This window comes from Dipodomys ordii, unplaced genomic scaffold (assembly GCF_000151885.1).
Source record: "Dipodomys ordii isolate 6190 unplaced genomic scaffold, Dord_2.0 Scaffold100, whole genome shotgun sequence".
Lineage (NCBI taxonomy): Eukaryota > Metazoa > Chordata > Mammalia > Rodentia > Heteromyidae > Dipodomys > Dipodomys ordii.
The window spans coordinates 5,960,164-5,987,773 of record NW_012267316.1 but is presented as its reverse complement, the minus strand read 5'-3'; the positions used below and the strand labels follow the sequence as shown (position 1 = coordinate 5,987,773).

General features: G+C 38.7%; 1 protein-coding gene across 1 annotated transcript; it reads right to left on the bottom strand.

Moving 5' to 3' along the window:
- Positions 1-1,260: 1,260 nt before the first annotated feature.
- On the bottom strand, positions 1,261-27,610 carry Fam210a (family with sequence similarity 210, member A). Its single transcript, XM_013027185.1, has 4 exons — positions 27,386-27,610; positions 8,079-8,591; positions 4,723-4,834; positions 1,261-3,380 (listed from the first exon to the last, which is right to left on the bottom strand). The coding sequence occupies exons 2-4, from the start codon at positions 8,552-8,554 to the stop codon at positions 3,150-3,152; spliced, it is 819 nt and encodes a 272-aa protein (XP_012882639.1). The 5' UTR covers positions 8,555-8,591; positions 27,386-27,610; the 3' UTR covers positions 1,261-3,149.

Here is a 27,610-nt window from a genome sequence, read left to right as displayed (position 1 = left end):
GCTGACCAGGCACCTCTGGCCATCACTGACCCTTTCTCAGACAGGTACTGCTGCGGTACTGCTCAAGTCAGCCTAGCAGCAAGCTCTTAATACCAACCTGTAGCTTGCAATGAGGGCATGCAAATAGTTATGGAGGCTTCCTTTTGAGACTCTGAAGAGTGGGGCCTCCTGTCAGAAAATAACCCACAGCAAACAGAACCGCATTCCTAGCCCCATGGCAAGTACCTTCCAAAAGGGCTGCTTAAATAAATTGGAAAAAATGATTGCACAAAAACAAATTTCAAAAAATGATTGCAATTTCAGAAAAATCAGAAGTTACCCACTTTTCCTGCCTCCCTTGCTCAAACACCTTCTCTACCTTTTTGTCCATTTTATGATCATTATCTCTTATGGTGGTTTGGTTTATGTGTTAAACTCTGAACATGTGAACCTAGTAGAAAGAACATGAAAAGCAGCTTACTATGTTTAATACAGCTTCCTTCTTTTCTTCAAATACCTCTCTGCCCAAACTATGAAGAAGTTTAAAGATCCTAGGATTTGTTTCTAAGGTCACAGAAACAAGACAGCCATAGCTCCATTTCACTCCAAGCATAAAGGATACATAAAGGATACAGTCCTTCATTTATAAGTAAGAGTAGAGGTATATTCTATGACCAAAAATAAATACAAGATAATGCCTTAAGTCATAATCTTATTATTTCTTCTCCTGGGAAGAAATAAGTCTCAATATAACCATTTTTCTTTTGTTGACATCCAAATACAATTGTCTTAAGGTACTTCAAAAGGTTGCTTTTGGGGAAGAGTTGACTGGAATGTATATACTGTAAACATAGGAAAACTTAATAAATTCCCCTCTGTATAACTAATGTAAGCTAATAAGTAAATAAATAAAAGGTTAGTTTTGCTCTTGTTCTTCAAAACACTAAGTCTCTTCAGCTAATCTTGTCTCTGCCATCCCCTTCTCCTGCTGCACTGCAGAGACACGCTTCACATGTGCTGCTCAGCCTCCCACCCTCTTGGCTCACAGAGGCATAAGGCCTGCAAATGAAACAAGGTTCATTATATAGAGCAAACAATAAACATTACAGACTTCCAATGCTCTTTAAGTTGTCCCCCTGCTATCACTAATACTCTAAAGTCAACCAATTATCCATCTCTCTTTAAGCTGATTGTAACTTACCTTCAGGACCAGGTTAGTAACACATTGGCAAGGGCATTGTCACATATTTCCCAGGGCCAAATAATGACAACACAAGCTCCCAAATCTTCATATGATTTTTTTTTTTTTTACTGTTTTTGAGGTACACAAAAGCAGCATTTTATTTTCTGTAACTGGGTAAACACAACCCAATTATAAAACTGGTGACAAAATTCACATGGACTGAACAAAAGAGAAGAAAAAGCAAATCTTAGACTCAGAAGTATTAGTAACTTCAAAGAGCTCCCAATTCATCTGATAGACAATATGTCCTATGCAATGGTAAAGGAAAGTAATTGGTTTAGGAAAAAGAATCCTGATTTAAGAAAGAATTCAGATTTAAACACAGACTATCTCAACTAGTTAAAAAAAAGTTATTTGTTAATACTTCAGGGCTTAGTATCTGAATAAGCATGCTAAAATGTGTTACCTGTGTTTAGATTTGAAATGTGCCTTCAATGTGAAGCAGTGCATGGGACTCTACTTTGAGATAAATCATGCCCCAACGAAGACCAGACACACAGATTCTTCCATCACAACTCTCCACCACCCCAGAGATAAAGATTCCAGTCATATTCACTTAAAAAGTGTCTGACTACAGTGATTATTCAATGTAAAAACACTGTTTTCCCTTGGAACTATTCTCTGAATATGGCCAAACTAAGCCGTTGATAGAAAGGCCTGCCAAGGAACAGGAAGCAGGCAGAGCATCTGTGTAGCAAGGCCTCTGCCATTCTCTTGTAGCAGCCAAATCAACACAATACCCACTAAAGAGAGGTAACCACCTCCTCCCATGTCAACCCAAAGGTTAGAAAGAGAGGAAGGGCTGCTAAAGAAACACCCACGATGTACTCCATGATCATAGTCACTTGCCAATCTCACAACTGATTCATTCCAAGCAGATAATTATCAAGTAGAACATTCAGCAAGATTTCCTTTCATTATAATATAAAAAGCAGCAGCCATAATTTTAAGATGTACTCCATACTGACATCAAAATTATCCGTGAGTCAAAGACTCTGGGAAGTGGCCTGGCATGCCAAGGAGGCCCATACTCCTCAGGGACAGCACTGGCGCCATGACAGAGTGGTACCATCCATACACTTCAAAACCTCTACTGGCTTGAGTCACTGTTAAAAATACTTGATTTCTCATTTCAACCATAATCAACTTTATAAAAACCTTCACATTTCACCTAAGAGATTAGCTAAAGAGAACACAAATGAGTTATTACAAGAGTATGTGGTGTTCTTGTACTCACCACCACAAGCTTAAAAGGTACCAATGGCTGCATATTTTCTGTGGAAATTGTGATTCTGACAAGCTTTAGATAAAAATTATTTTTGAGTGTTCAATTTCATTTATATATAACCAGTACATATTATTTACATATATATGGTTGAATTTTTATCCAACTTTCTTCATTAAGGTCTCTATTTGAACTGATAGGTTACTGTTAGATACTTTGTCAATGAAAGAACTAAGCACCTGGATGGTCCAAGTCTGATTCCACCCAGAACTGAATATAGTTACAATCTTCATTAATAGCTTAGAGATTGAGATCTGGTATTAGCATCCTGTCTTGTCTTCAGGACACAATTATTCCAAGAGCTGACTTAGTCTGCATATGCTACAGCCAGAATACAGAAAACAAATTTGATTTTGAAGACCTGGGGGAAAAACCCTGACACTGAAGGTATTAGCCACTGCTTATTGTTACCACTAATGTCAAATTCTTACACTGGGCTTTCTTCTTAAAAAACAAAAACAAAAACCACAATTTTTCTAGTGATTTAACTTTAAAAAGGTTATCTTAAATTTCTTTAACCCCTAGAGAACTGATATATGAGTCAACTATCCAAAAAAAAATAATGAGAATATGTCTTTGTCCAAAGACTCTAGAGGGTTAAAGTGCAGGAAATTTCTATAGCTTGCTAAATAGGGCACACTGTTATGCCTTTTTTTTAAAAGAAACTTTTTCTTTGGTTTCTTGTAATTTCTCAGTGAGTCTATCCTTTGTCTCTTCCATTTTCTCCGTGATGAGCTCCTTAGTCTCTTCCATCCTGTCCTGCAAATACTCCTTGACAGGTGGTGGAGTCGACATATAGCCACGGCTGCGCAAATACTTCACAGTAAAGGACGTTCCTCCCAGGGTCACGGTGTAACGGGCAGGTGTTGCAATCTTAATAAGCAAGCAGGCAGATGAACAAGGAAAACTGAGTTGAAATTTAAATTCTTGTTTCACATCAGTACATATTACTTTACTGTTTGACAAGGCTACTACGGTAACACTACTTTTACTTCCTCTTCAAAGTCATGTGTCATGAGGTTCTGTTCTCAAACAATGTGACCCCAAATCTCAGAATTTTCATGGCTGACACCACTGAGTTCCTTAGCTACCTGCTAGCTAATGAGCCTGCTATTTGGACATCAGAAAGAGGATAAAGTACCATTAATATTAATACAGATGCACTTGTTTCTATGTCTGGAAAACTATCTGGGGCTAAGCGCTAGTAGAGCTAAAGTTTTCAAATGTAACAAGAGCTAAATATTTCTTTGCATGACTCAAGTTTGCTCTACTACTGAACTATTTTCCTTTGAATCTTCCAAACTATGTCCTTCCTTCTTGTCACAACCTGTCTGGGGTCTAGAATCTCAGTCAGCAGCATCTGTAAGGCCACAGTGTAAAAAACAATGCACTCGACAGGTAGGTCTGTGGTAGCCTGGCCAGAGATGAAGTGGTCAGAAGCAATTGTGAAAGGAGAGAGTTGCTGTTTGTAGACTGCTGTAGGCATGCTGTGTACCCTCAAAGTGAAGGAGTTTCTATGTGTACCCAGCTAATACTCTATCTTCCTCTTAACACACCTCATTTTGGGGGTACCTTGAGGAAACAAAGTATCTGTTTGCTGTTCTACTTGAGGAACTGCCTAATTCCTAACCCAAAGAGGGCTGTGAGCGGGTAGAAATGCTGCTCATCCATTAACTTCAGCACAGCTTCCCAAAGGTACACTGGACCCTGTCTCACCTAGACCACACCACAGCAGGTTGACTGAAAGTATCAAGAAAAAGAAGATAGAATCCTGAATTCCTGGGAGCCTAGTATCAAAGTGATTAATTAAACCTTAGTATCATACTTGCTAAGAAAAGATAGGAACTATTATAAACTAACAAAATCACTAAATTTCATTAACAAGGCATTATGGAGATCTGATTAAGAGAAAAATATAAGTGAAGGATCAATCAAATAAAATGTCAAAAATAGGACTACAACCTTAGAAATACACAAATCTAATATACAAGTCTAACAGTGTTTCTGACTGATTATGATCTATTTCAAAGGCACTTCTTAAAAAAATCCTCATTTGAACTTCAAAATTTTATAACCTTATTTTAGTCATTGGACATATATAAAAGATGAACTATAATGGTTTACATATAAAAAACTACCAAGGGCTAACAAGGATGTCTGGGGGTTATAAGTAATTGGTTAGGTATGAGGGAAGGTATCTAGCAGTGGCACCCACCTTAAACATGGCATATGCTGTCAGGGCATTTCCACTCTGGGAGTTTTTCAGAATGTTTACTACACTGTCAGGTAACCCAATGAGTTCCAGGAAAGGGATGACATTCACACCTCTGTGAAAGAAACACAAAGTCACATATAAACACATTTTTAAGGGTATTTTCAATAGCATATCTGAAAACACTCAGATAAAAAATTTTCATTTGTAAATTGTTATTCGCTCAGTAGGGTCAGGAAAAAAATGAGGCTAGCTTGTGCTACAAAGTAAGGCCCTGTCTCAGAAAATAAGCAAAAAAGAAAATACACAAAAATGCGTTGATTCTGAGTCATCAAGTACTTGAATTTAATTAGCACTTTCCTAGAAGGACAATACACAATTGGTGTCACTGTCACACTCCACCTCACCATCTGCATGTGGGCATCCTACTTCATGTATTTAGAAAGCAGAAGCATTCACCAGGCAAACTAAGAGATTTGGGTAATCTAAGAGAGAAGGATCAGAATTACTTACCTGCTCTTCATTTGTTCATCCAAACTACTTTAAGATGATCCAATTCACATTTCAGGAACTACAACTTTTACCTTTAAACTGCATATTATTAAGCTATGCCATTGCATAAACAATGTATTTTTTATTTTAGCTTTTACATCAACTTTATTCTCAGAGCCAACAACCTATGTGAGTTAACGAACACCCACATTGTCAACTTTTGTAGGAATCATATTCATTCTTACATTTACCAAAATCTCATACTCAACAATGAGTTCTGTGTTGCAAAAGAGGGATTTACTGTTTGCACCTGTTTGTAAGGCTTTGTTACAAATTAAACAAAGACACACACACACACAAGCACTAAAACAAGGTATATTTTATCATTAATACTGGCTATTAGGCAAAGGATAAGTGATTTTGTTAGTTTGACAAAATTTTTAAAAGGACATTTCAATTCTATAATCAGACTTAAAAGACAATTAAAGAACAAATACTAGAAACTGCAACAGATTCTTGAAGGAAGGGAGGGAAGGCAGTGAGTTTCCAAGCTGAGTGGGAAACCTGGGACTTTGGTATTTTTAGATTCTGTATTATCAACACTTTGCTACACATGCCCTTGGCTCTCCCACTTTTTCATTGTGTGGGTTTTGCAATACTACAATCCTGTACTCCTAAATCAAAACCAGAACATTCATTTACATAAACTAATTATCACATTCAGGGTATTTAACATATATAATAGTATAGTGTATGTAATACAAACTTTGTATTAAATGTTCCTAAACTGCCCTGATACCTTTCTTACTGCTTTGTTTATTTCTCACTAGTCTCCTCCCTGGAAGTGCTTCCTGTACCTCTTGTTAGAAGTAAAGCAGTATGTCTTTCTTCACAAGGTTATTTTGAGGGGTCTAGGCCAGTTTTTTGATGACCACAGTGCTCGTTGCTAGAGTAGTGCAGTTTGATGTCAAATGTTCATCCTTCCAGCTACAAACAATGTCTCCCTCTTTCTTTTAATGGTAAATAGGCAACTAATAAGTAAAAGAAAATTTTTCTCAGTTAAGACAAAAATACAAAATGTTATAACTAGTATCATGTGAGCTAGAAAGAAAACTGGTGTCCAATTCAATCAACTCTTTCTGCCTGGCTGAAGAAGCTAAGCATCCAATGGCTTCTGTTCTTTTGCAAGATACTGGTTCTCTTTCACCAATGAGCTCTCTTTTCTAAGTATTTCTTGTGGTTAAACCATTAAGGAAGACAGTTCTGGAAGCAGCACATTCTGCATCACATAAACCAGCTGTATGAGGCTGTCACTGGACTGCCCACAAAGTCAAGGCTGACAACCTAAAAGCAGAAGAACAGAACAGCATCAACAGCACAAGGTAAAGAAAGCTCAGTCTCTTAGAACTGGTGCGAGTGGCTCACTTCTTTAAATCTAGCTTCTCAAGAGGGTGAGATATGAAGATGGAGGTTCAAAGACAGCCCAGGAGGAAAGACTCTTCTCCCCAATTAACTTCTAAAAAGCTAGAATTGGAGCTGTGACTCAAATAGTAGACCACTACCCTTGAGCAAAAAAAATCTCAGGAACAAGCACCCAGACCCTGAGGTTTAAGCCCAAGTACTGTCAGAGACAGACAGAAAGAAAAAGAACAAAAGAAAGTAAGAAAGAGAAAGAAGGAACGGAAGGAAAGAAAGAAGAAAAGGACAGAAGGAAGGAAGGAAAGAAAGAAAAAGAGAAAGAGAAAGAAAGGAAGGGGTACAAAGGGAGAAAGGAGGGGGAAAGAGAGAGAGAGGGAGATCGAGAGGAAGAGAAAAAGAGAAGGGGGAGGGAGGGAAGGAGAGAAACATCTTTGGGGATACATTTCATTTCGTCAAGGAGTGAGCTCCATGTACTGTATTTTATGGATGGCTTTCAAACTATTGAATATAGTCAACACTAAGAAGTCAATGGACTCTGGAAAGTATGTAATTCTGCTCTCACTAGATGGAGGCAGTAAAATCATCCACATTGGCTATACAATGCCCAAACCACTCCCCAGGCCAAGTAGCAAAGCCCTGCTAGGCAAAACTGCTAGTAAGTACTTCTGCTCTCTAAGGTGACCAATATAACTTACCTTAAAAAAGCCAAGCTAAATTTAACAAGAAAGATGCATTGAGAAATATTACATTCTACAATACTAGGAGGCTAGGCCTCTAGACCCAGGTTTATCACCACTTCTGATCACAACGAAAGACCTTACCATGACATTTACTGGAGTGAGAACCACAAAGCCTCTGTCTTCAACTAGTTCACTTTTGCATTTATGAAAGATAGCACCTAGACTTTGGCAAAATGTAGCTTGTAAATTCCCACCCAAATCAAATATCTGATAAAATAGGCAGCATTTACATTTAAAAACATCCTAACATAAGTACCAGACACATGGTACTGGCAAGTTTCTGAAGCCTGGTACTTCTTTCCAGGCTGCCCTGAATGTGCAGATGCTGCCAGCAGTGAAGAGGGCCTCAGAAGGCCTCTGCTCTGAAACCAGGCTCATCTACCCAGGTGCATGCAGACGCACCTCCTACCAGCTGAGGTGATTTCAATTCTCCCTGCTTAAGCTATTTCCTCATGAATAATGGGAAAAACTGGATTACTTACTTCATTTAGTCTCTGTGAGGGTTAAATGAGATGACAGTTTAAAAGCTGAGCAAAATGTATAAACACAGTAAGCAAATGTTAGCTGTTTTATTAAAATGTAAAAAAAAAAACTACGGAAAATGGTTATTCTTTACCAATATACTAAAGCAATAGAAAACAACTAAACCTATTATTAGTATAACTTAAAAGATTAACACAGAAAGGAGTCAACCAAGCAAAAACTTACTTTATGGCTGCATAGTAAAATGTTCCAAACCAAATACCAGAAGTTACTAGATGAACAGGAATCAAAACTTTCCCATATTGTCTAAATGTTTTCTTAAATCGCTGATAAAGGCTAATAGATTTGTCTTGTAAAGGATCAGTCTCTTCCTTTTTTTCAGAAGGAGCTCCTTGGGATGTGGCACTAGATGATAAAACCCTCTTTGATGAAGCATCCTGCCGCCATCCTTTGTGGTGAAGGATCCGTGGCCGGGGAGGCTGAGCATCCAATGGCTTCTGTTCCTTTGCAAGGCACTGGGCAGTAGGTAGGTGCAGCCGTTGCTTTTGAGAGCAATGTACCCAAAACACTTTGGATTCAGCACTATACAAAAGCAATGGTCCCTTTATATTCTGGTAGTGTCCAAAGAGACCAGCTTTCTGTGGTTCCCAATATGTTCTGTGGGTCAGCCGAGACATAGTCCGTGGTATGTTCCATTGCATTTTGAAAGATGGTGATGGATTTCAGCTTCTACAGAGACTGGGTTTAAAAAAAATTGGTAGATTATATAGAGATTTCTATTTTACACCAATCCACTTAAAAATTATCATTGAGGGAAGGGGTGATATTGTCCAAAAAGAAATGTACTGACATGTAACTGTAACCACTCTGTACATTACCTTTTTTTTGGGGGGGGGGTCCGGTCGTGGGGCCTGAACTCTGGGCCTAGGTGCTGTCCCTCAGCTTTTCAGCTCAAGGCAAGCGCTCTACCACTGAGCCACCTTCCCAGCTGTACAACACCTTTATAACAATAAAAATAAATAAGCTAGGTGCTGGTGGCTCACACCTGTAATCCTAACTACTCAGGAGGCTGAGATCTGAGGTTCACTGTTCAAAGCCAGCCCAGGCAGGAAAGTTTGTGAAATTCTCATCACCAATAAACTACTCACAAAAGGCCAGAGGCGGAACTGTGGTTCAAGTAATAGAGCACTAGCCTTGAGCAGAAGAAACTTAGGAGCAGCTCCCAGGCCCTGAGGACCAAAAAAAGCCCCAGGACCAAAGAAACAAACACTCCCCCCCCCCCAAACCCACAGTAAAATAGTATCATTAACCATTAAGAAGTAAAAAAAAAAAAAAGAAAAAAAACCAAGATACTGCTACCCAATTTAGAGGAATTAATATTAAAGTACACAATTTTAAAGTACACAAACTTAAAATTCCACTATAACTAAAAAAAGGGATATAAATTGGCCCGTTATTGTACAAAGAAGCAGTGCATCAGAAATCTTGGTCAAGATGCTTTGGAGGTGTTCTATGCAATTTCCTTTCAGACTTCAAGCCCAAGTCCAATAGTAAAATGAGGATTATTTCACAGGATTGGTACAGAATCACATCAAACTTCTGATATCAAAGTGCTCTATAAACTAGTGACCATAACCCAAGTCAGTTTATTTATCATGGCTGTGAAGGATGAGCATACATCAGTACCATCTATTGTCTATAGCCTGAAGACTACGTTATATCAAGCTATAAATCACATATGTAACTGAAGAGCAACAAGAGTTAGCCTGGTATTTTATCTTGACTTTTTCCATAAATCAAGACAGGAGAAGGAAACCATGTTCAATGATGTCTGAGCATCGGTGTAGAATTAAGAAAGACAAGATATTTGGGAGCCAGAGGCAGAAAAATTGCAAGTTGGAAACCAGTCTGGATTATATAGAGGACCCTGTCCCAAAAATCAAAGCAAACAAACAAAAAATACCCCAAGAATAGTAAGATAGAGACTTTTCCAATATAAAAACTTTTTCACAAAGGCAATAAAATATAACTTCAAAAGAACATGAAGTATCACTAATACATGTTAATAAAAGGAAAACTCAAAACCTATGAACTTTAAAGACAGACTGAAATAAGACATTATTTTGAGCAAGTTATTTAGCTTCTTTGACTCTCGTTTTTCAGTGGTAAATGGAACAAAGGAGCATTATTAGTATTATTATACATTGTTATTCCCTGTCCCCTACTTCCACCCCAATCTGCACAACTATCTTACCTAACATGTTGAAAATAATTCTATTATTATTATCATATTTTTGTAAGTTATGGGACTTGAACTTATGGGCTAGGCACTGTCCCGATGTTTTTCCGCTCAAGGTTAGCACTCTACCACTTTGAGCAACAGCTCCACTTTAAGTTTTTTGGTGGTTAATTGTGGATAAGAGTCTCAAAGACTTTCCTGCCCTGGCTGGCTTTAAACCATATCCTTAGATCTCAGCCTTCTGAGCAGTTAGGATTATAGGTGTCAGTCACCAGTGCTTGGCAGATTCTTATTTTTATTTTTAAATCTTATTTTATTGTAAGGATGCTGTACAGAGGGGTTACAGTTACATAAGCAAGGCAATAAGTACATTTCTTGTCCAGCACTGTTACCCCCTTCCTTGTTCTCCCACTATCCCTTCCCTCCCCCACCTCTCTCATTCCTCACCCCCCCATATCGAAGTTGTAAAGTTCATTTCCAATATACTGTCTTGTGTATTGTTGCAATGGGTCATCCTGTGTCCTTGTTTTAGCGTTTTGTTATTTCCCTTCCCCTCCCCAAATCAGACAAATGTATATACAAGACACAGGGTACCAAAATCAAGCACAGTGACAACAGGGGATATATCATAGGAGGAAGAACATACAAAGGAAACAAACAAACAAAAATCACATACTACATTTAAAACAACAACAACAAAGAAAGACCTCTTGTGTCCATATCTTGGGGTTCATTTTACTTGAGCTTGGTTTCCTTCTTATTTTTATATATTTCTTTATACTGGGATTTGAACTAGGGGCTTCATGTTTGCTAGGCAGGTGCTCTACTGCTTGAGCCATGCTTCCAATCTTTTCTACTCAGCTTGGTTGGAATTATTACCTAATTGAAATAGGATGTTATTTTTTTGGTTTCAAATTATAGTTCTCTGATAATCTTCCTCTTGAAGATTAGGATTATAGGTATGAGCTACCAGCATGCACCTCCCTCCCTCCTTCCCTTTCTTTCCAGTCCTGGCCATTGAACTCAGGGCCTGGGCACTGTCCTTGAGCTCTACCTCTTGAGCCACAGTGCCATTCTGGCCTTTTCCGTTTATGCAGTATTGAGGAATTGAACCCAGGGCTTCATGCATGCTAGGTAAGCACTCTACTGCTAAGCCACATTCTCAGCCCAAAATTCAACTTTGTTGTTGCTGTTGGTTGTGGGGCTTGAACTCTGGGCCTGGGAGCTATCCCTCAGCTCTTCAGCTAAGGCTAATGATCTACCACTTGAGCCCCAACACCACTTTATTTCTTAAATTGTGTATTAAAAAGAGTTGTCATCTGGTTCTAGTGGCTCACGCCTATAATCCTAGCTACTCATTCAAAGCCAGCCTTGACAGGAAAGACAGTGAGACTCTTATCTCCAACTAACTATCAAAAAGCCAGAAGTAGACCTGTGGCTTAATTGCTAGAGCGCTAGCCCAACAAAAAAGCTGAGGAACAGCATCTGGGCCCTGAAGTCAAGCCTCTGCTTGGGGGGGGGGGGTGGTGGTGAGCAGGTGGGGGGAAGGATCATGTAAAGAGATGGCTGCCATGGGTTGGAAGGCTGGAAAGAATTATGAGTAGGTGGTACTTAGGCATTAGTATATCTATACTATATATTAAAGATAGATACCTGTTATATGTCTGAGTGTATATTAAACTTAAAACTTCTCTTAAACATTAAGAGTATATTTTGTCAAATATACTGACATTAGTAAAACCTTAGACTGTGGCACAGGACAAAAAAGTAAACAGAATTCATTAGGCTGAAGTAGAACAAAAGGTCCAAGAATTCTTCTTTCTCCTAGGTATACAAACTCTCTCAACATCATGAAATAGGCAACCAAAAATTTCTTCTTTCATGAGTTTAAGAATATCCCAATATCTATTCAAGTTCTTTCATCACATTGTGACTTCCATTTTAACATAAATTTCTGTTTGCTGATGAGAGAAAGCAAAGGTGTGCCATTTGTTAATAGCAATTTCTGGACCCCTAGCCGCCTTGCTCCTCAATGACTGTGATAGCTTCAATTTAACTTCTATCAACACAATCCATTTCCTTAAGCCTATTTTGTTTCTGCTTTTGAAGCTAATACCAGCAGTGGATCAAATAAATAAGCCCTGTCAAGTATCAAGTCACTGTTAAAAACCCTTATTCCTCAAAAATAAAAAAAAATAAAAAAATAAAAAAATTAAAGGTCAGATCATGCCCCCTAGTGAATTTCTATGAAATTTCAGTAAATTCAGTAATTTTCAGAACCATGTTAAAAGTGGACCATTTCTTAAAAAAATAGATCACCAACCTAGGCAGGAAAGCCTGTAAAAGACTCTTATCTCTGATTAACTACCAAAAAAAGCTGAAAATAGAGCTGTAGCCTTGAGCAAAAAAGCTCAGGGACAGCACCTAGGCCGGGAGGTCAAGCCCAGGACTGTCATAAAAAATTAAAATAAAAAAATACATCAATGATGTCTTCCAAAATGACTAATATATTCCTTTACACAGAATATTTACTATTTAAATCTCTTTTCATAGGATCAAAATTCCTACAACAGTCTGTGATGATAACCTAAGGCCAGAATCTACTCAGCAGCACCACTGCCACTTGCTTCCTTTCACCTGACAAAAAAGCAGGATTTACCCTCAGATTTAACAGGTACTTAACAGACCCTTTCTGAACTTTTTTCTTCATCCCTAAAATAAGGTTATGATACTTTCTTAACATGGTATTTACATTAATCAAAGAAAAAAAGCATATTAAGCATCTAGCGCCTTAGTTTATCATCTTAGTTTCCCTTCTTCACCTTCCTATTTACTAACTTAGTCAAACCAGGCCCCAATTCTTTAACTAGTTTTTGCCATCAATATACCTGACACAAAAGATGCGAGACGGGGAATATAGGCAAGTGGTAATACTTTGCCTAGCATATACAAAAAACATGTACAGCAAAAAAAATCCAAACAACAACAACAAAAAAAGCCCCATGAACCCCTCCCTATATGCCTTCTTGGGCCAAATGGCCCAAGATGAAACACTAAATCTTCCTATTCCTTCAGTTCCCAAATACTGTATGCAATCTCTTTGAATTAGTATTGTAGAGAGGCAACTCAAAGAAATGGTAAGGTGATAATGACAAAAAAAAAAAAAAAAAGGACACAGATCCAAGAAATACGAGCCAGGGTGCTAAAACTGAGGTTAGAAAAATGAAAATTAAATAAATGCTACCGGCTGAGATTATGAAACAAACAGATTTAATGTGCTTAAGACAAAAAAAATTCTTACAAGCTACATTTTGAAGTAAGTGACACTAGAACTCGGCAGGAAGACAGGAATGCTGTGACACAGAGACCCAGGCTGAGGGCACAGAGAATGAGTAAAGCCACAACCAGGTTATTTGGCCAGACTCCACATGGAAGGGGAAAGAGGAAATGGAAATCTGTAGTGGGCTTCATCACTAAGGACACAGCAATCAAGAAATGGGAAGTTGTATAGAAATCATAGGCTTGGGGCCTGGTTAGGAGAATTGCCTAGAAGCTGTGTCTTTGCTTCAGAGAAGAAACTTATGCTTTCCCCACAATGAAAAGAGCCAGAACTATTGCAGTATGGTGACACACTGGGAGCACAACCATGCTTCTGGCCTTTCATGGACCCTGAGGATTCAAATTGCACATGGCATATCCCCTGGATGCCTTGGGCTCTGCAGCAACTAACATCACCAAGGATGGGTTACTTGGCTTATAGTCAGCCTGATGCACAGGGGTGCAAGTTCCATTCTCTATCCTAGTCCTTGCTAATAATAAACAGTCACTATGATCCACTTTTAAGTGTCAGCACTACCAGTGCTGGAGTGGCATTTGTTGATTTATATTCTCACTGCTATATGAACAACAACCGTCTGAACCACTTGAGTACCACTTGAGTACCACTATCCCTACAAGACATCCTGAATCAGAAGTGCTCTCCGACCCCCTCACATGTTATGCCATAGCTGAAGAAGCTACAGGGAGTGCCCAAGTGACAGTGCCCAATGGGAACCAAGATCAACATAGACTATTTAACCAACACCAAAACCATATCTTTAGAGGAAAGACTTTTGGGGCCTACAAGATGGTTAAAGGCTGACTTGTACCACCTGGGGCCTACAAGATGGTTAAAGGCTGACTTGTACCACTGCATTCTGTCTCTAAGAACCAGCAATAAAACTCAGGTATGTGGCTAAAAAAGAGAGAGACAAATTAGTAAAGTAGAAGAGGGCATCAGTAAGTCTAAGCAGACAGGTGTCAGTGGCTCATACCTAGAGACTAAGATCTAGAGGATTACAGTTCAAAACCAGCACTGGCAGAGAAGTTCCCAAGACTCCATTTCTAATTAATCAGCAATATGCAAAGGAGGCGTGCCTCAATGGTAGAGCAGCAGCTGTGAGCAAGAAAGCTAAGAAAGAGTAAAGGATCAAGTTTAAGCTCTGATATCATACACAAAACACCCAGGCACAAATACAGTCAGACAGTGGCTAGAGGAAAACAAAACAACAACAGACTTTGTATGGATAAACAAAACAGATAACGAAGCTGCTCTCAGCTGTGTCTCCAGCCATTCCAAGAGAGGGAGACTGGCACATTTCCCACAACTGCCAGGTCCCTATGAATACAGTATACATAAACACAGATGCCCATAAGGGATTTCTGGCATAACCAGCTGACCAAAGGCAGAGGAGGACCTGCTCTACTCATCTCATCAACTATAACTGAAATAGAGACTTAACTAACTATAGAAGACCAAACCCAGGTGCTAGGATCTAGGACCTATAGTGGTTAAGTGAGTAAACACAATAGGAAAACTGCAGACAGCTCAGGAGCAGAACCTTAAAAGGAAAGCCCCTACTGCATTGGGACAGGCTAGCATGTCATGTACAGCATGGGAGACAGGTAACCAGGCTCACCCTTCCTCTTATCTTCAGATTTCTAAGAATGTTGGGCATCCCAGTGGGTAAAAGAAAACAGTTTCCTACCATACTTTTATCAGAACTAGCTGACCAAGGACCAAGACACTTGAGATAAATCCAGGGTTAGAAAAACAAACACCCATTGGCCGTGTGTCTCGGAGACGGTTACTTTTCTCTCTGACAGTTAATCATTAAGAACACACCTACCCCTGTGGGTACAAGCAAATACAGTAGCACCTAAAGGAATTTCCTAAGACTGAACTGACCACATGCCCAGACACCTGGAACCACACTGGGGGTGGGAAAAGCCACCAGCATCTATGATTCTGATACAGTGCAGGAAAATGAGCTGGACACACTTCTTAAAACTAGGCTCCTGTGAAAAACACGCATCCTAGTAGATACAAGGAAATACAACAGCTGATGGGGTGTACTATTTTGTGTGTCTATGTCTACACATGTGTACTCATGTATGTTATGGTTATTACTGATATGATCTCATGGCCTCATGCTCTCAACTTTCTTGATCACACTTGGTGTTTATCATTTGAGCCACACTTACAGTCCAGCATTTTTTGCTGGTTTATTGAAGACAGAGCCTAGTGTGCTTTTCTGCCTGGGCTGGTTTTAAAACCTCAGACTCCCAAGTGAGAGTCACTGGTGCCAAGTTCATGAGAGATTTTTGACACTCACTCTATCAGATATAACTGAAATAGAGCTTTAACTACAGAAGTCCATACCTAGGCAATACACATAACCCACAGTAGTTACATGAGTAAACACAACAGAAAAAGTTCAGATAGATAGTTGAGGAGCAGAGTTTTGGAAAAGCACTCAATGCACTGACAGACCCAACAAGTGTACGTTTTTTTTTTTGCAAGGGCGCATACATTTTTTAATGTTATTGTAGAGGTGATGTACAGAGGGTTACAGTTACGTAAGTCAGGTAATAAATACATTTCTTTTTGAACAGTGTCACCCCTTTCCTCATTTTCTCCTATCCTATTACCCACAGTTATATAGTTCATTTTCAACATAGTGTCTAGTAAAGTGTCACTACTTTATTTGTTTACTCTGTCTTACCATTTCTTTGCTCCCCCACTTACCCTTCCCAAAAAGACAAACTTACAAGCAAAAGGTACAGAAAACAAAAACAGCAACAAAGAGGGGAGAAAAACTTTTATTTACATTTCTTGGAGTTTATTCTTTTCCTCAATAATAAAAACTTATTCTAAAAAAATCTTTCTTACAATATTTTTCTATAGCTGGTTTATTCTACTCCCTATGTTTATTGTTTTGAATTCCTTTATGCTATTGGATTCTTCGATCCTTCTCCAAATCCCTGTACATCATTATTTTGTTTACTTCCAGCCCATACACTTTACCCTCTTCCTCATCTTCCACTTTCCTTTTTCCCTCCCAAACTATTTTTACTAACTTTAAACTACTATTCAAATACTCTTTTGTTCCCCCTAATCTTCCTAGGTACTGCATAAGAATGATATTTCCTTTCATATACACACAATTGATGATATACATGATTTTCTAATTGGTGAATTGTTATTGCTGACTTAATATCTAGGTCAGTGCTGAGAAATGGTAGATCAATTTGATTACTACCCAGTATTTCTAGAACATACAGAAGAACTTCAACTAAAGCTTATGTAACTAAAATTGCCAACAAATAAACTGATTTCAGATGAACAAATATCAACATTCAAACACATGAAATAGAAAAAAGGTACTAAGATACCTCAAAAAGTCAACATACATACATCAAAGCATCTAAATAATAGTGAAGGTGAACAACTGCAAATCTTGAGTTCAAAAGAATGATAAGAATAATTAGTAAGCTGAAAGAAAACAAACATAAACACATAAAAGAAATCAATGAGAATAAAAATACACAGCTCAATGAACCCAGTAAGGACACAAATAGCAAAATAAGGAAGATAATGCAAGACATAAAAGGCAAATTAAAAAAAGATGTGAAAATCCAAAAAACCAAGTTGAACCCCTGAAAAGGAAAAGTTCTTAAGCCTAATTAAAAAATTCAGTTGCAAGCTAGATGCTGGTGGCTCCTGTCTGTAATCCTAGCTACTCAGGAGGCTGGGATCTAGTTCAAAGCCAGCCTGGACAGGAAAGTCTGTGAGACTGTTAGCTTCACTAAATCACCAGAAAACCAGAAATGGTGCTGTGGCTCAAAGTGTTAGACTGCTAGCCTTGAGTGAAGTACTAGCCAGGCCTTGAGTTCAAGTCCCATGACTGACCAAAAAAAAAAAAAATCAGTTGAATTGAGTGCACTACTGAACCAAATGAAGCAGAGTATCAGAGTAACTCTTCACAAATAAAGGAGAAATAAAGACTCTCCAAAACAAGCAGAAACTGAGAGTTGATTACCACAAGCTTGGCCTTACAAAAATACTTAACATAGTCCAACAACCAAAACAAAAAAAAGTAAACTACCAGTTCACAAAAAATACATGAAAGTGTAAAACCTACTAGAAAAACGGATACACAAAAGAGATATAAAAAAAAAACTCACCAAATCATTAAGCCACAAAGATGAACAAAGGAGTAAAAGAATAAACAAAACAAAATACAATTAGAATGTCTTTCTTTAATTATAATTTTAGATGTAAATGTACTCATTACTACAATTAAAATATTGATTGGGTAGTTTAAAAAAAAACACAAGACTCACTCACTTCACCAATAAGACACACAGAGTCTGAAAGTTGGAAGATGGAAAAACAGTATTAAATGCAAATAGAAGTCAAAGTAAAGCAGAATAATTACACTTATTTCAGAAACAAGAGACACAAACTACGGTGACTAAAAACAGTAAATATATGTGCACTTAATTCCATAGCAACCATTTTATACAACGAACTATCCCTTTATTAGCTCTAAAAAGGAAAGATAGGATCCTATACAATAACAGTAAGGGGACTAAAACATTAGTCCATTAGTTTGCTTTATTATTTTGGTGCTTGTACTGAGGCTTGAATTCAGAGCCTGGGCTATGTCTCTGAGGTTCTTTTGCTCAAAGCTAGTGCTCTACCATTAGCTACAACTCTACTTCCAGAGTTTTGGCCGTTAATTGGAAGTAAGAGACTTATAGGCTTTCCTGCCAAGGTTACTAGTTTCAAACAATGATCTTCAGTTATCACTGGTGCTCAGCTAACACTCCAAAGAAACATCAGTGTGCTCTGTGGGGAAAAAGACAACCCGCCAGTTACTTTCATTCTGCTGGAAGCTGGAGGGGCCAGACCCTGTGTAGTATAGTGCATAAATTCTAGCTTTTTATCCTTTCTCTGTACATTGAGCTCAGAAATTACACTCTGCCTCTATGTGAATATAAAAAGAACAAAAAAGAAAAAACCTTAAAAGATGTGATGATAGGTCAGCAAAGATGGGTTTGAGATGTTTGGGTGGGTTAAGTGGGCATTTTAACAATAGGGCTTTTCCTTTGGCATGTTTAATTATGTTTGGCAGACATCCTTGCAGTTTAAGATGATACTTTCAAAATAAAATTCTCTTCTAATAATGTCTTGAGTTTTACTACTTACTCTACAGGGAAATCAGTAGATTCTATATATAGGATCGTATTCAAAATTGACATTTTATACTGTAATTTTGCTCAGTTGTAAAGGTTAAAAGAGTACAAGTTGTTTTGTTACAATAAAACTAAATGTGCACACACATACACACACACACATGAAACATTAAAGTTCAACAAGCACACCTAATAAACACAAAAATTCCCACCCAGCAGCTTCAAAACACATATTCTTTTTCATTAGCACATGAAACATTTTCAGGAACAGAAGACAAAACAAATCCAAAAAAGTTAAAATCATATCATGGAGTAGTCACAAAAGAAATACAAAGACATGGAGACTGAACAACACACTCCTTAATAAATGATGCAGGAATAAAATGAGAAAATATAGAATTCATTTTTGTAAAATTTATTGATACAAATGAAAATAGATAACATACCAAAACCTATGAGACCAAGAAAAAGAAGTACTAAGAGGGTCATTTATACAAATGAGTTTGTATTTTAAAAAATAATTGAAATAGGGGCTGAAAAGTGGCTCAGTGGTAGAGTGCTTGCCTTGCATACATGAGGCCCTGGGTTTGAGTCCTCAGTACCACATATACAGAAAAAGCCAGAAGTGGGGCTGTGGCTCAAGTGGTAGGGCATTTGCCTTGAGCTGAAGAGCTGAGGGACAGCGCCCAGGCCCAGAGTTCAGGCCCCACAACTGACAAAAAAAAGAAAAAAGAAATAAATAACCTAATAATTCATCTTAATCTAGAAAAGACCAAATCAATACAAATCAGTATAAGAAAAGAAATAACAAAGATCAGAGCAGAAATGAATTAGACACTAAAAAACTAATAGAAAAGGTCAATGAAATGTTAAAAAATAAGTTGACAAACTTGCAGTCAGACTAATCAAGAAACAAAGGGAAAAGATCCAGATAAATAAAATCAGAGATAATGACAGAGAATCAACAGTACGGATTAGTACACAATTATATGCTAACAAATTTTTAAAAAAATAAATGGGTAAACTTCTGGCCACAGAGAACCTACCAAAATGAAACCATGCAAATACGAAAATCTTCAACAGACCCCAAATGAGTGTGTGAATCATCAATAAAAAGTCTCCCAACAAAGAGAAGCTTACAACAGATGGATTCACTGCTGAATCCTACCTAACTTTTAACTAAGAATGAATCCAAATTGTTCTCAAACCATTAAACACACACACACACACACAGAACAGAAAAAGAGAATTTTTCTAAACTTATTCTGCAAGCCCAGCTAGCATTACTATAAAGCTAGATAGGAGCATGTCTCTTATAATAAGAATACCTGTCCATCGTTTAACCTTGCTTATGAGTTAACTAGATACACTGGTGTTTATTGTGCAAAGTATATTTCAGAAAATGTGATTTGATCATTAAGTACCAGAAGCCTGTTGTACAATGAGCTCAATGTATTTTTGGATTCAACTTTAAAACATGTCTCTTAAAGATTTGTATTTAGAATTGACATTTGTCTGCTATGCTTTATAAGGTGTGTCACACAGTGTATGTTATTTTCCTAACAAAATATCAGGCAGCCTTTTGGAAAACACAAAATCACAAGCCATTAACTACCTAATCTCTTTTTTTTTACTAATGACTCAATCACCATGCAATAATCTACTTAGAAGCTCAATCTACTGTGATAATTTCAGCATTTCAAGGAAGAGCTACTAGTTAAAATTCAAGGATATTAAATAATGTATTTTATCCAATTTATCTGGTCCAGAGAAGTTTAAAAGGCAATGTAGAAATACAAACGGGGCTTGCAGATTTATAAGACTAACTCAAAACCTTTACTTGTAAAGTGAAACTGTACTGATTGAAGTCACTTTATCACTGGTACCTGTAAGTGCTGAACTAGCCACTTTCCACTTCTCTTTCAGGAGTGTTCCTACTTTGTGATACCTGTTCTCTCACCTCTATTCTTTAGTTGCTACTTCACATTTTTAAGACTGTGCTACTCTTTCACCTACATACTGCTAATTCCCAGAGGAAATAAAGTGGAGCCCTGAAAGTATGCAAAAGGCCTTCTAGACTATCAAATTTCTACGATGATGTACATGAATTATTTTTACTCAAGAAACACATGGCCAGCAAGTTTTGAAGACATGCCGTTACCTTGGGCTCTTGACTACTGAAATGTACTAATTATTTTCTAGTTAGGTTACATGGTAACGTGGCCCATGTTTTTACCAAGTTTCGAATTTCTACTAAGCCAGTAGCAAGCCAAAAGCTGCCTCTCAAAAGGAGAGCTTTCAGGCCTGGAGGTGGTAGAGCACTTGCCTAGCAATCACAAGTCCTGAGTTCAAATCACAGTTTAAAAGAGAGGAAAATAGAGAGGATGGGAGGTAGGTTGAAAGGGAGAAGGAAGGAAGACTAATGGGAGGGAGAGAGGGAAGGAGAGAAAAAGGGACCCAGACAGAGAGAATCAATCATTCATAGAGGACAAAAGAACTATTCTAAAACCCTAAGGATTACTAAAATTACTCAGTGACTTCCTAAAGGGGTCTATCAAAGGCTCCAAACATCATTTTAATCTGCTACTGATTTGCTTAGCATCATGATATCTGCTGGAGCATATGGTCCAAGTGACAAAGCAGCTTACATAGCAGTCGAGACCTTTTGTGGAACTCTCTCTTATTCTGGGCCTATCCAAAACTAGCAACTTTTGTGGCAGTTCCCAGCATAGGCTAGAATAGCACAATCAAATGAGGAATTCATTACATTCAAGATCAAAAAGCTCCACTAGACTTTGCTTCACTTTCTGTTGTACACCTGTAGATCCCTAGAAAATTGAGGTGGAAGCTCCCAAAGTTTTGTTGAATTTATTTCACTTTACGATGTGCTAATATTTTACTTACTAGTAAGCCTGAAATAGTTGTCACTTCTCACCTGCTAGGTCTAATCAGCCTAATGACATTACTGTAATTAATAGACCAGCAAAATGTCTTTTGGAAGGGAAAGGTAACCAAGGTCTGTTAGTTTAATGAGGTTGCTATAACAGAGTACCACAGACAAACTTGTCATAGGCAACTCAAGTTTATTGTCACTGTTACTGAAGGGTATAAGTCCAAGTTACGTTGCTGGTAAAGTTGCTAATACAGCCTTAGTAATCTACCATTATTTCCAAAACTTAATCTGTTTTGTGCTTTTGAGGGCTGTGGAGAAGAATCCATCCTATGTCTCTTCTGATGGGTTGCTGGAGATCTTTAGAATGCCATGGCCTGTGGAAGCCACATCCCAATTTCACTTTCATGTGACATTCTCTGTGTGCATGTCTGTGTCCAAACTTTTCCTTTTCATTAGGATCTGTTACATTGGATGAGGATCTATCTTACTCCACTATTGCCCATCTTAACTAATTTATATCTACACCAATCTTTTCTTCATGTAAGGTTATATTCTGAAACACGGAGAGCTAGAATTTCAATGTATAATTTTTTGGGGGGGGGTGTTGTGGGGCTTTGAACTCTGGCCTGGGCTCTGTCCCTCAGCATTTCAGCTCAAGGCTAGCACTCTACCACTTGAGCCACAGTGCCACTTCTGGCTTTTTCTGTTTATGTGGTGCTGAGGAATTGAACGTAGGGTCTCATGCTTGCTAGGCAAGCACTCTACCTTCCCAGCCACTCAATTTATAAATTTAAAGGGGGCAAAAATCAAACCAATAAAAGGTTCTTATGGCTTAAATTAGGTCATAGAGCCGAACAGTTGGTAAAACCTTGAAGTAGGACAGTGAAAGTGTATTACTGATTATGCCAGATGAAAGCAAATTGCTTTACATGATGGTCTTTAATAGTAGCTATTAAGAAAAAATATTTGGTTATTCAAACTACTAGGGAATACATAAATTTGCTCAAGCAATGAAATGACATTTGGAATAGCAGTCCAAATTAGTTATCATTAAGCTTATGATAATCCACTATTATTTCCTAAACTTAATTTGTTTTGTGCATAGGTCAAAAAATATGTACCCTGAAAGTACATCAATGTCTACTATCTAGAACTATGGAAATGCTTTTAGCTTACTATTTTCCTAAAAAGAGGCAATTTTAGTGGCTTCTCCTTGGACTTTCCCATCACAACAGACTTCACTCCACAGATCAGGAAGCCAGTATGGGGCTTCTAACAATCCTTGAATATGCCTACATTATGCATCAAAGATTTAGAGTAATAACCATGGAATGGATACAAGGACCCAATAGCTCACACAAGGTGGACCCAAGCTAAAACTCTATTGACCACTTAAGCTCTATAAGCCCTTACTCTGAATGGTTGATCACAGTGACATTTCAAGTGCCTGCAATTATTGTTGCCTCAGAGTTGGTATTCAGTGATCCCTGCAAAGTCTAATTCTCTCTCTCTCTCTCTCTCTCTCTCTCTCTCTCTCTCTCTCTCTATCTCTTAGACTCTGCACAGTCTATGGTAAAAATAATAGGTCCCACTAGGAAAGGCTGGGAGAAAAATAGTATAAATTTGAGGCAGTGGAGTTCTTCAACATTCTGAATATTAAAATTACATTTGGGAATGGGCTAAAGAAACATGACTATTTTTTTTTTGAAATTGAAATTAGACTTCTGTTTACCTGACTTAGAATGTGTTTGCTAAATCAATTGATTCAGAATTCAATATATATCTGTCTTTTTATCTTCTAGGGAACCCATGGTCAACCAGGCACCATCACAGGAGTCTTTGTTCTTCTGTACACTCTGTTAGGGTATGCACGTTTGTTGATCAAATGTTATCACAAGACCCTTGCCACCAAGGATCTGATTGTCTCCACTGCATTTAAGGATTCCCAATTTGATAATAGCAGCTCCCAGTGTAATTTCTGACCTACACAGAAGCAACCTCGAAACCCTTTAAGGATGCCAGGACTGCCCTAACAAATTTGATTCTCATAGTCATGATGAAAAGTATGTTCCTGCTGGGCGTCTCACACCTGTAATCTTAGCTACTCTGGAGGCTGATATCTGAGGATCATGGTTCAAAGCCAGCCGGGCAGGAATGTCTGTGAGACTTTTATCTCCAATAAACCACCAGAAAACTGGAAGTAGCACTGTGGCTCAAGTGGTAGAGCGCTCACCTTGAGCTGAAGAGCTCAGGGACAGCACCGAGGCCTAGAGTTCAAGTCCCATGATGGACAAAAAAAAAAAAAAAAGAAAGTATGTTCTTTGGCCTCTCCCACCATAGACAAGTAGATCTTACAAGACAAAGTTACTTCAACACTCCAGTTTTCCTAAGCCTCTGCATACCTTCCTGTACAGTATACTAAGGCAAGCCTGGCTTTTGAACTTCATGTACAGTAGTAGTTTGTACCTTATGGTATAATTTTCAGTCAATTAATAATTAGTCCTTTCTAACACCTCTAATTACAACAATGACTCCAGAAGCTCTGCTTAGTGGGTCCACATCAATAAATTCAGGCTGATCTAACATTAAGTTCCTTCAACTATTATCCCATATCTTCCCCTCCACCTCATTCTCCAGTGCTGAGGATGTTAGGCAAGCAGTCTACTATTGAGCTCCTATCCCATCCGCCTCATACCCATTTCCACACATATTTCCCTGATTTTCTCTCTGCAAAAATAGGATCTATTATGCAATGCTTTTAGGAATACAGTATACCTTCTCAGGGATCTTACTTTGCAGCCTACTTTTTAGGGATACTCTTATTCTAGTTATAGGTCTAAAAGCAAAGGAGTGGGAGACAAGCCATGAGGAAAACCAGCAAGGTGTTGCAAAGCAACTACCACAGAGGAAGGTCTTCAGGCAAAACAGGGTTAATCTTGTCAAATAGAGATTGCAGAACTGCCCCTATGGGCAAACAATATTGGGCAAAACTTGGGAGTTCCTGACCTTAAGGATCTCTAAAACCACTCAGTACAAAATTTGGGGCAGTAAGGATTCCCTAGCAAGGGACAAACTAGAAAGAAGTATAGATATACAGTACTATAGCCTACTAAGTTGACACATAAGTTTATCACCATACATAGTAAACTTACAGATTTATAAACCAAATGTTACAATAGGAAAAGTCTCTTAATAAGAATATCTTACCTGCTTCAAAAAGATGTGCATTTCCAGTATAGACACTATGTTAACAAGAGAAACAGTTTTTCTTCCAAGATTACATGGAGGAAAAATTCCATAAACATTTAAACGTTGTTATGAAACACTAACACTGTTTCCACATTTCAAAAACAAATTTATGTTTATAAAAACTTTCAAACTTCAAGTGTAACTTTCAACCTTCAACTTTACAACAGAAATCACTTTTGAAATTGCACCCGTAAGCATTCTTACTTTCTTAAAAATGATTTTAAGTAAACCTTCTGTATCACTTAATATCAGACATTTAGAGGCTGGGAAGGCGGCTCAGTGGTAGAGTGCTAGACTTGCATGCATGAGGACATGGGTTCGATTCTTCGGCACCACATAAGCAGAAAAACCCAGAAATGGCACTATGGTTCAAGTGGTAGAGTGCTAGCCTTGAGAAGCTGAGGGACAGTGCCCAAGTCCCACAATTGACAAAAAATAAAAAAATAAAAATCAGACATTTAAAACAACTTTGTCAAGGCACCTGAGTTAATCACTGAACAAAATATGAATTGTGTCCTGAAAGAGCTCATATTCTGGCAAGATAACATCCTTATCCAGCTATTAACTCTCTTTACATAAACCAAGGATTAAGTACCAAAACATTTCTTGGAAAAAAAAATCTATGTGCTGGACAAGTTCCAGTTCTGAGTATGGACTTCCAGCAGACACTGTTTCATTATTGACATAAACTGTGTCTCTGCAGCCTGGGTCCAAAACTTGGCCTTAGCCAAGATAGTTAATCCTCATCTGTAAAAACAACAACAACAACAAAGAAACAAACAGGGGCTGGGAAGGTGGCTCAGTGGTAGAGCGCTTGCCTTGCATGCCTGAGGCCCTGATTCCCCAGCACCACATAAGCAAAAACAAAAAAGTCGGAAGTGGCGCTATGGCTCAAGTGGTAAAGCACTAGCCTTGAGCTGAAGGACAGCACCCAGGCCCACAGTGCAGGCCCCACCACTGGACCAAAACAAACAAAAAACAAAAAACAGAATTGTAGCTACCATACTAGATTACATAGTAACTAAATGCAAATATGCAAAGCACATAGCTTGGAGCATAGAGGGTATTGAGCTAATAATATTAGCTATTATTAATTCAATTTCTAGAAAAAAACAGACAACAATGGAGAAAATAACACCAAATACTTTTGAAGCATTTCTATCTGATCCATTTACTTCTTGCATTACTAACTCCTAGAGTCTTTCCTATACCTTTAACTGATTTTATGACTTCTAGTTAGATTTTACAAAAGCTACAACTTGAAATCTCTATATATCTCATGCATAACATGTATTAATCATGAGTTTGTATAAATATGTAGTTACTAAGACTTTAATGAGAAAAAATTCTAAATCAACAGAGCAGTGCATCCCTGAAATCCCAGGTTAGGAAGCGAAGGCAGAAGGATCACAGGAGCTGGAGGCAAAGTTGGCCTATATAGGTGAGCCGCAGTCAAAAATATTTTCTTTTCAAAGTCAAAATTAGACTAATTTTCCCTAATTACAACACCAGTTATACCAAGAAATTGGAACAAGTAAATATGGGTCATGTAATTGCTTGGTTAGAACCACCTGAAAATATACACATTCAGTTTTTAAGACTTATACCTTTGTAGCCAACAATACTTATGAAGTAAACTAATTGCATTTAGAAAAAAAGAAAGAAATAGAAAGGAAAGAAGGAAGGAAGGAAGGAAGGAGAAAGAAAGAAGGAAGAAAGAAGGAAGGAAGGAAGGAAGGAAGGAAGGAAGAAAGGAAGGAAGGAAGGAAGGAAGGAAGGAAGGAAGAGATTGCTGGTCCTTATTTGTTATGAGTAAAACTCTTGGTTCCAGGTTTACAGTGGGTAATAACCTCTGAAAGACTGATGTTCACAATTTGTAAGTGACCAGATTGGGAGGTGCTTGCCTTTCCCAAAGTCAAGTCCATTAATTAATGTAACTGTACTTACTACATGTAAAAAGGCAGACTGGTGCAAGGTATTTTGAAGGGACCCATTTTAGTAAAGAACTCATTAAAGTGGAGAGGTCCTAGGACACAACATTAATATGTAGTGCATCAACAAACCACCTTAATCCACAGGTAGTTTTAATTCCAATCTCGAGGTAAGGGCCAAGAAAGTCTATTTCCTCCTTTCCTCTCATACCAAAGTCCAGCCAAAGGACTGCTGAGAGCCCAGATGTTTCTCAAGTCTACCTAGGTCGCCCTTTCCCCCAATATGACCAGAAGAGAAGGGACTCCAAGTCGGGCGATAGGAAATTGGCCTGCTAGTCCCTACGTTAAGACATTGCTCCTTTTTAACCACACTATACCGGCGGGAGTTTCTAGGCCCCGCAACTGGCTTCCGAGGCAAGAGAGGGCAGGCAGAGGGAGAATTCCAACCCAGGAGGGCGAAAACAGTCGCAAAGACAGGCAAGATCAGCCAGGACTCTAGCACGACCGACGAGGGCGGGTGACCTCTTTCGGCCGCAGGGGGTGGTGAGGCGGGGACCGTGGGTGACCCCCGCCAAAATGACCGACGCCTCCAAGGCTCGAGAGCGGCACGCGCCGGGCAGTTGCGGGCTCTGCTCCCCGAAATTGAAGGTGCCCTCAGGACCCTTCCTGCGGCCCCACGCACGGACTGGGCCCAAACTACCTCTGAGGACGTCGGGGCAGCCGCTGCGCCCGGGCGCACAGTCCGGACCACAGCTCCTCAGATGCCACCGCAGTATTTCCTCCAGCAGACAGGCCTAGCCGAGCGAGCGTCAGAGCGCCGGACCCGCAGGACTTCGGTGGGCGCTCGCTCTCGGATGCCCCAGGTCCTGCTAGCCGCGCCCACAAGCAGGATACTCGTGCCGCCCGTGCCTGCTCCGCGCCTTCA